The 8,963-nt window shown below is 43.3% G+C and overlaps 1 protein-coding gene across 1 annotated transcript in view; it reads right to left on the minus strand.

Annotated features, from left to right (window-relative positions):
- The window catches only part of mcm2 (minichromosome maintenance complex component 2), a 44,005-nt gene extending 35,334 nt beyond the window's left edge, over positions 1 to 8,671 (minus strand). Inside the window, exon 1 of the mRNA XM_043707602.1 lies at positions 8,570 to 8,671. Coding sequence (XP_043563537.1) covers positions 8,570 to 8,575 — 6 coding nt within the window. The 5' untranslated portion in view covers positions 8,576 to 8,671. The remainder of the gene's footprint in view (positions 1 to 8,569) is intronic.
- Positions 8,672 to 8,963: the final 292 nt, after the last annotated feature.

Consider the following 8,963-nt stretch of genomic DNA (forward strand, 5'->3'; position numbering starts at 1 on the left):
GGTGTCCCAGAGGTGTTCTCTGAAACGTTCCGCAAGTATGCAGCTTGTCTCCCCAATATAGAGGAGGCCACATCGGGTGCAGCGGATCTGCGGCCCTCACTTTCTCCTTAAAGAAGTTGAGGGTTTGGTTAAGAGAAAGAAGGAAGCATATGTAAGGTATAGACAGGATAGATCAAATGAATCCTTAGAAGAGTATAAAAGAATTTGGAGTATACTTAAGAGGGAAATTAGGAGGGCAAAAAGGGGACATGAGATAGCTTTGGCAAATAGAGTTAAGGAGAATCCAAAGGGATTTTACAAATACATTAAGGACAAAAGAGTAACTAAGGAGATTAGATTACTTGCAGTGTGAAAACAGGCCCTTCGGCCCAACAAGTCCATACCGACCCGCCGAAGCGCAACCCACCCAGACCCATTCCCCTTCTTTTACCCCTGCACCTAACACTACAGGCAATTTAGCATGGTCAATTCACCTAACCTGCACATTTTTGGACTGTGGGAGGAAACCGGAGCACCCGGAGGAAACCCACGCAGACACGGGGAGAATGGGGCCCCACAAAGATCAGCAAGGCGGCCTTTGTGTGGAGCCACAAGAGATGGGGCAGATACTAAACGAGCATTTTGCATCAGTATTTACTGTGGAAAAGGACATGGAAGACATACAATGACGGGATATAGATAGTGACATATTGAAAAATGTCCATATTACAGAGGAGGAAGTGCTGGATGTCTTGAAATACATAAAAGTGGATAACTCCCCAGGACCTAATCAGGTGTGCCCTATAATTCTGTGGGAAGCTAGGGAAGTGATTGCTGGGTCTCTTACTGAGATATTTGGATCATCGATAGTCACAGGTGGAGGTGCCAGAAGACGGGAGGTTGGGTAACGTGGTGCCAATGTTTAAGAAGGGTGGTAAAGACAAGCCGGGGAACTAAAGACCAGTGAGCCTGACATTGGTGGTGGGCAGGTTGTTGGAGGGAATCCTGAGGGACAGGATGTACTTGTATTTGGAAAGGCAAGGACTGATGAGGAACAGTCAACATGACTTTGTGCATGGGAAATCATGTCTCACAAACTTGAATGTGTTTTTTGAAGTAACAAAGAGGATTGATGAGGGTAGAGCGGGCGATGTGACCTATATAGACTTCAGTGAGGCATTCAACAAGGTTCCCCATGGGAGACTGGTGAGCAAGGTCAGATCTCATGGAAAAAGAAGGGCTTATGCCAGAAATGTCGATTCTCCTGCTCCTTGGATTGTGCCTGACCTGCTGCGCTTTTCCAGCAACACATTTTTCAGCCTAGATCTCATGGAATACAGGGAGAACTCGCCATTTGGATACAGAACTGGCTCAAAGCTAGAACACAGATGGTTGTGGTCGAGAGTTGTTTTTCAGACTGGAGGCTTGTGACCAGTGAAGTGCCACAAGGATCGGTGCTGGGTCCACTACTTTTCATCATTTCTATAAATGATTTTGATGTGAGCATAAGAGGTATGGTTAGTAAGTTTGCTGATGACACCAAAATTGGAGGTGTAGTGGACAGCGAAGAAGGTCACCTTAGATTACAACGGGATGTTGATCAGATGGGCCAATGGGCTGAGAAATGGCAAATGGAGTTTGATCTAGATAAATGCGAGATGCTGCATTAGAAACCAAATCTTAGCAGGACTTATTCACTTAATGGCAAGGTCCTGGGGGTTGTTGCTGAACAAAGAGACCTTGGAGTGCAGGTTCATCGCTCCTTGAAAGTGGAGTTGCAGGTGGATAGGATAGTGAAGTTTGTTATGCTTTCCTTTATTGATCAGAGTATTGAGTACAGGGGTTGGGAGGTCATGTTGCGGCTGTACAGGATATTGGTTAGGCCACTTTTGGAATATTGTGAGTAATTCTGGTCTCCTTCCTATCGGAAGGATGGTGTGAAACTTGAAAGGGTTCAGAATAGGTTTACAAGGATGTTGCCAGGGTTGGAGGATTTGAGCTATAGGGAAAGGTTGAATAGACTAGGGCTGTTTTCCTTGGAGCGTTGGAGGGTGAGGGGTGACCTTATAAAAGTTTATAAAATTATGAGAGGCATGGATACGATAAATAGACAAAGTCTTTTCCCTGTGGTGGGGGAATCCAGAACTAGAGAGCATAGGTTTAGGGTGAGACGTGAAAGATATAAAAGAGACCTAAGAGGCAACTTTTTCACTCAGAGGGTGGTATGTTTATGGAATAAGTTGCCAGAGGAAGTGGTGGAGGCTAGTACAATTGCAACATTTAAAATGCATCTGGATGGGTATATGGATAGGAAACGTTTGGAGGGATATGGGCCAGGTGCTGGCAGGTGGGACTAGATTGGGTTGGGATATTTGGTCGGCATGGATGAGTTGGGCTGAAGGGCCTGTTTCTGTGTTGTACACCTCTGTGACTCTATCTCAAATCACTAGTCCAAAAGTTAAGGAACAAAGACTGCCCAGTACAGGTGTGTTGCAAGACAAAGTAATAATTGGAAACAGGTTTACACAATTGCTATAACTTCTCATACAGACCAAAGTAGCTGTGAAATTTCCACCAAATCTTTAGTGTATCGCATGTTTCACAGTGCAAGAGGTCAACTCAACTTCCAAGGTTTATCTAAAAGTGAACCTCAGACACAACTGAAATCGTTTCGGCCAAACCCTTTTCAGGTGCCAATGACTAAGTAACTAGCTTTAAGGTACAAGGGACTAAGGGCTCTTGTGGTGAAATGGTAATGTCCCTTCATCTGAGTTAAGAGGCGAGTGTGCACTGCTGGAAAAGCACAGCAGGTCAGGCAGCATCTGAGAAGAAGGAGAATCGATGTTTCTGACATAAGCCCTTCATCAGGAATGAAGGGCTTATGCATGAAATGTCGATTCTTCTGCTCCTCGGATGCTGCCTGATCTGCTGTGCTTTACCAGCACCACACTCTCAACTCTGAGCTCCAGCATCTGCAGTCTTCACTTTTTCTGAGTTAAGGCGGCCACGGCCAAGTCCCACCTGCTGCAGAAATGCTTCACAATAGCTCTAAACAGGTTGATATAAAAATACCTAGTGCCCAAGGAACCAAAAGGTACCTGTTGAATAGCTACATTAAAACAATTGGTTATATACAGCTTGAGAAGGACGACTCCAAAATCATAGATCAAGGTGATGAGGTGGATGCCCCTGAATTGTACATTTGCGATAATGAGTCAGAAGATGGATTGGAGCACAAAACCTACACTCACACTCCCAGTGCAAGCATATGAATTAGAATATGCCAATCAGCCCCTAGATCCTATCCACCATTCTGCAAGATTATGGTTGATCAGATTTCTTCATTCCTGCCTACCCTCAACCACCTTTCCCATTTTTGATTGTTTATCAAGAATCGACCCACATTTGCTTTAAAAATATTCAAGGCTCCTTTAAAACAAATCCCTTTATACTACAAATCAATGAGTGGCAACAAACTATTGCAGCCACCAATGGTTAGAACCCAAAGACTAATGTGACTCTGAGGTAGCAAAATATGCAAACATACATCACCCGAGCATTAAAAGAAGTAATCCAAAAGAAAATATTAGGAAAAGGTGATCAGGAACATGATAGGTTGATGTAGATTTTGAGGAATATCCAAAAGAAAGAAATGGCTTAAGTTGGAAATTCCAAACCTTTAGGGTCAGGGAAGTGAAATCACAGGTGGGGATGGAAAAAGTAGAAAAAACAGAGCTAGAAATGGAACAGCACAAAGATCCTAGGAGGACTCGACAAAGGAGCGCAGCAGAGGAGGGATATGAATTCAAGAATGACAATTTTAAATTTGAGGTCCTGCTAGACTCGGAGCAAAAACACAGGCAAAAGGTGAATGGGGATGAATGTGAGTGGACATACCAGAAGAAAGCCCGGCACTATTACTATCTGGGGAGGACACCTTCAAGAGCTTATCCAGTGAGGCCATAAGACAGAACTCAAGAATAAGAAGGGTGCAATCACATTGATAGGATTGTACCAGAGGTGTCTCAAAGTGAGCAGGTGATTGAGGAATAGGCAAGTTTCCAGATTATGGAAAAATGTGAAAACAAGAGATTTGTTGTCATGGTTGATTTTTAACTTTCCCTATATTGACTAGGATTCATTTTGTGCCAGGGGCTTGTTATGGGAGAATTTGTTAGGTGTGTCAGGTTTTCTGAAACAACATGTAAATAGTCTAACTAGGGAAGGGCTATACGAGACTGGGATTGGGGAATAAGCACGATCAGGGTGTCAAAGTTTCAATGGGGAAAGCATAACTTTGTAAATTTTATGAATAAGAGTAGTACTTGGGTGAAAGTACTACATTAGGGAAGCCTAGCTACCACAATACTCGGTGGGACATGGGAATGTAGACGGAGGGCAGCTCTTTGAGGGTAAATCTGCATCTGGTATGTGTGTATCTTTTAAGAGCCAATTGCTTAGAGCTCATGACCTGCATGTTCCTGTGAAAATAAAGGACAAGGATGGCAAGATTTGGGAACTTTGGATGACAAGAGAAATTGAAAGCTCAGTCAAAGACTAAAAAAAGGCATATGTAAGGTTTAAGAAACTGAAGACAGACACAGCCCAAGAAGAATATAGAGACAGCAGAAAGTAAATCAAAGAAGGAATTAGGAGGGCTAAAAGGTGCCTCTGGAAAACTGGATGAAGGAAAATCTCAAGATGTTTTTTACACATATATCAGGAGCAAGAGGATAGCTGGGGAAAGGGTGGGTCCACTTAAGGATAAAGGGAAAATTTACATGTGGAGTCAGAAATAGGTGAAATTCTTAATGAATTGGTACTCACAAAGGACACGAACATTGTGAATGTTGAGTCTCGAGAGGGATATGTTGATATGCTGGGGCAAATCAATAATAAAAGGGAATTGGTGTTGGGTGCTTTAAAAAACATTTAAGGTTGACAAGTCCTCAGGACCTGACTGAATCTATCCCAGAATGCTTAGGAAGGCAGGTAAAGAAATTACTAGAGTCTTGTACAAAATCTCTATCCTCTATAGTCACAGGAGAGTTCCCAGAGGACTGGAGAACAGCCAGTATTTGTCCTTTGTTTAACAGGGGCAACAGGGATAATCTGGAAAATTACAGACTAGTCAGCCTTATGTCAGTGATAGGGAAATCATGGGAAAAAGTTCTTCGGGATAGGATTTACAAAAATTTGGAAAAAATATGGATTGACGAGCAATAGGCAACAGGGTTTGAGCAGTGAAGTTTGTGTCTTAAAAACTTGATTGACTTTGTTGAGGAATGGATGAAGTTGATTGATGACAGCATGTAGTAAATAGTGTCTACGTTAGCAAGGTCCTTGACAAAGTCCTTCATGTTAAGTTGACAAAACGTGTAGTCACACAGGATCCATGGTGAACTGATAAGACAGATACAGTAAACATAGAAGGAAGAGGCCATTCGGAACATGGAGTCTGTACTGACACTCGAAGAATGTCTCACACAGACCCTTATCTCCACACTTACCACGACTAATCCACCTAACCTGCAATCTCTAGTCACTATGGACAATTAAGCATGGCTAATCCAACTAACCTGAACATCTATGGATTGGAGTGGGGGGGTGCCGGAGCAGTTGGCAAAATCTGGGTCCCCAATGCTCTATGGTAACAGCGCTAATCACTATGCCACCCTAGTTTTTCTGACTGAAGATCCGAACAGTGGTCAGATCCATGGAGATCAATGCTTGGACTAATGTTTTTTGTAATACATATATATAAGGAGTCAGATTACTACGTTTCCAGATGACAAAGATGAGTCGGTGAACTGCGGTATTGAGGAGGATTGCAAAAGGATACAGCAGATATAGACTGGTTGGATACTTGGGCTGAGAAGTGACAGATGGATTTAATCCTAACAAATAAGAGGGATGCAGTTTGGGAAGGTCTAATATAGGAAGTATACAGTAAATGGCAGAACCCTTGGAAGCATTAACATACAGAGGGATTTAGACATACAAGTCCATTTCCCTGAAAGTGGCAACACTAGTGGATAGAATGGTAAAGGAGGAGTGTGGCATGCCTGCGTACATTGGATGGGCATAGATGATCAAAACTGGCAAGTCATGTTGCAGCAGTATAGAACTTTCATTGGGCCACATTTTGAACTTTTGTATAGTTCTAGTCACTGCATTACAAGAAGGAGGTAAAGGTTTTTGGAGAGTACAGAAGTAGTTTGCAAGGATGTTGCCTATTTTCGGGAGTATTAGCTAAGAAGAGAGATTAGACAAGCTTGATTTGTTTTCACCTGAACCTCGAAGGATGACAGGTAACCTCAAAATTATGAAAGGCATGGAGAATTGACAGTTATTTTCCCCAGGGTAAAAATGGTCAATTACTCGGGGATGTGTATTTAAGGTAAAAATTTTAAGTCTAATGGAGATGTAAAAGGCAAGAGGTAGGAAGTTCCTGAAGAATGCTGCCAGAGGTGGTGATGGAGGCAGATATAGTAACAAAGTTTAAGAGACACCTTGACAAATATATATGAACAAGCAGGGAAGAGGGATATGGACTGTGCAGAGGCAAAAGTTTATTATGTTTAGAACAGCATCATGCATCAGCATAACCTTGGTCAGCTGGGGAAGGCGGCTGATCCTGTGCTGTAAGTTCTCTCTGTTCTAGAAGGACTGAGCAGATGATAAGTTGCGTCCCCCCTCCCCTGACCAAGTGCTCCTACAAGTAACTGACTCGAAAAGGCATTGTTTTTCATTTAATGTCACTGGCTCAAAATCCTGGAATTCCCTCCCTAAAAGCATTGCAGGTGTACCTACACCACATGGAACATGCAGCAGCTCAAGAAAGCAGCTCACCACAACTGCCTTCACAAAAAGCAACCAGGGATGGCAATAAACGCTGGCCCAGCCATTGAAGCTCACAATAAGTTGCGTGAAAAAGGTTGGTTCAAAGTGAATAAATAATCTGCTTTGAGTTTGGCAGAGTTCTGGTCACACTTTATTGTGATACTGAAAATTTGACGATGAGCAAGACCACTGGAACTCAGTTAACACAGGGGTGGGGGTGGAAAAATAATAAAATTAGAAATTGCTCTGAAAGCTCAACAGGCCTGGCAACATCTGTGGAGAGAAAGCAAAACTAACATTTCCGATCCAGTGATCCTCCTTCAGAACTGCTTAGGGGCATTGTTTCAGCAATTCCTGGTTTTGTTTCTGAATGCCAGCACCTGCAATTCTTTTGATTTTTAAAATGACTGAATAACAACTGTTTTCCTCCAAGATGAATTACAATATTCATAGCTGGCATTTAAATTGCTTGAATGTTCTGACCTGGGCTCAGTGACAAGGTGAATAGCTGCATGCCTCACAGCACTGCAGCAACAAGGCAGAATGGGGTCTAAGTCACAATTTGAGCAAGTGGGTGACTGCAGGACCAAGCTCCCCATCTTACATAGTATCATACAGTACAGAAGCAAACCCATAGCCCATTGAGACTGTACCAACAAAAACTGCTCAACCTACACTATCCCATTTTCCAGCACTAGGCCCATAACTTTGAATGTTATGGAATTTCAAATGCTCACCCAAGTACTTTCTAAAAGATTGAGGAATTTCCCACCTCAACTACCCTCCCTGGCAGTGCATACCAGACCCATGAGGATTTGGGTTCATGTCACACTACAGGTGACCCCATTGCACTATACACACACACTCTCCTACATTAACACAGACCATCTCTCATACACTCACACAGACTTATACCCCTTTACATTCACACACTCTCCCAGACACTCAAAATAACTCTCTCCCCACCCCACCCACACACACGTACAAGTTTGTGGGTGAATTTGTATTCGCAGAATTACATTTTACTTTGTTCAAAAACTACATGAATCCATGTAAGATTCTGTAAATCCGTTTAGAGTAGAATCAGTCTGAATATTTGGGCACAGACAGCCTCACACAGGGCACCTCACACCTTCAAAGCATTATCTGGGCCAACATAGTATCTACTGTTGAAGTTCACTTGAGGATGTAACTTTTTAAAAAGGTTTTGCAGTTTATGTATGAAAGAAATGAAATCAACATGGTCATTCAAAAAGATGAGAGACTTAAATAATCCATGTCTTTTTCAACATATAAATTCAGGTACATCACACCATAAACTTTTGCTATAAATTCTGCGTCTTATACTCCACAACCACCTGATGAAGCGAGTGCTTCCAATTAAACCTATTGGACTATAACCTGGTGATGTGTGATTTTTAACTTTGCAAACTCTTGTATTTGAAGTCTGGACTAATAAAGTGTCCCATGTGCTTTCTGAACTACCCGACTAACCGGCCCTGCTACCTTCGGGCATTTGTGGACCTTGCCTGGTCTGGCCTACATGTAACTCCAGACCCACAGCAATTGGGCTGACTCTTAACGGCCCTCTGGGCAATAAATGTTATTCTGGATCAGTGGTGCTGGAAGAGCACAGCAATTCAGGCAGCATCCGAGGACAGGCAAAATCGACGTTTCGGGTAAATGTTAGCCTGGCCAGTGACACCCCATTCTGTACATTGTCTTTTTTTCTCTCTCTATCACTCACCGCCATTGTGATCTCTCTCCGGCTCCTCACCGACAAACAGACGAAACCCCTTTCGCGCCAAAACCGCCCACCTGACCCTGATTCGCGCCACAACACTCGTGTGTGACGTCACCGCGCTCCTCGCACGTCCATCAGCTCTACGTCATCACGTGGTGATGTCAGACGTCGCCGGCGGTAACGGAGCATGGAGCGATTGAAGATGGGCCGTACGTATGGTCACCTAAACATCGCGCTTCGCGGCCTGGAACCTGTAGGGGATAGCGGTTATTAATTGTTTCCGGATAAAGCGCTGCTCATTCTCCCGTTGGAAACAGACGCTGAGTCCGCGAATGGATGGGAAGATCACATACCTCCCCTTCGTTCTGTGATTGGCTGTTAGCGGTGACAGTTAGAA

This window comes from Chiloscyllium plagiosum, chromosome 18 (assembly GCF_004010195.1).
Source record: "Chiloscyllium plagiosum isolate BGI_BamShark_2017 chromosome 18, ASM401019v2, whole genome shotgun sequence".
NCBI classification, from domain to species: domain Eukaryota; kingdom Metazoa; phylum Chordata; class Chondrichthyes; order Orectolobiformes; family Hemiscylliidae; genus Chiloscyllium; species Chiloscyllium plagiosum.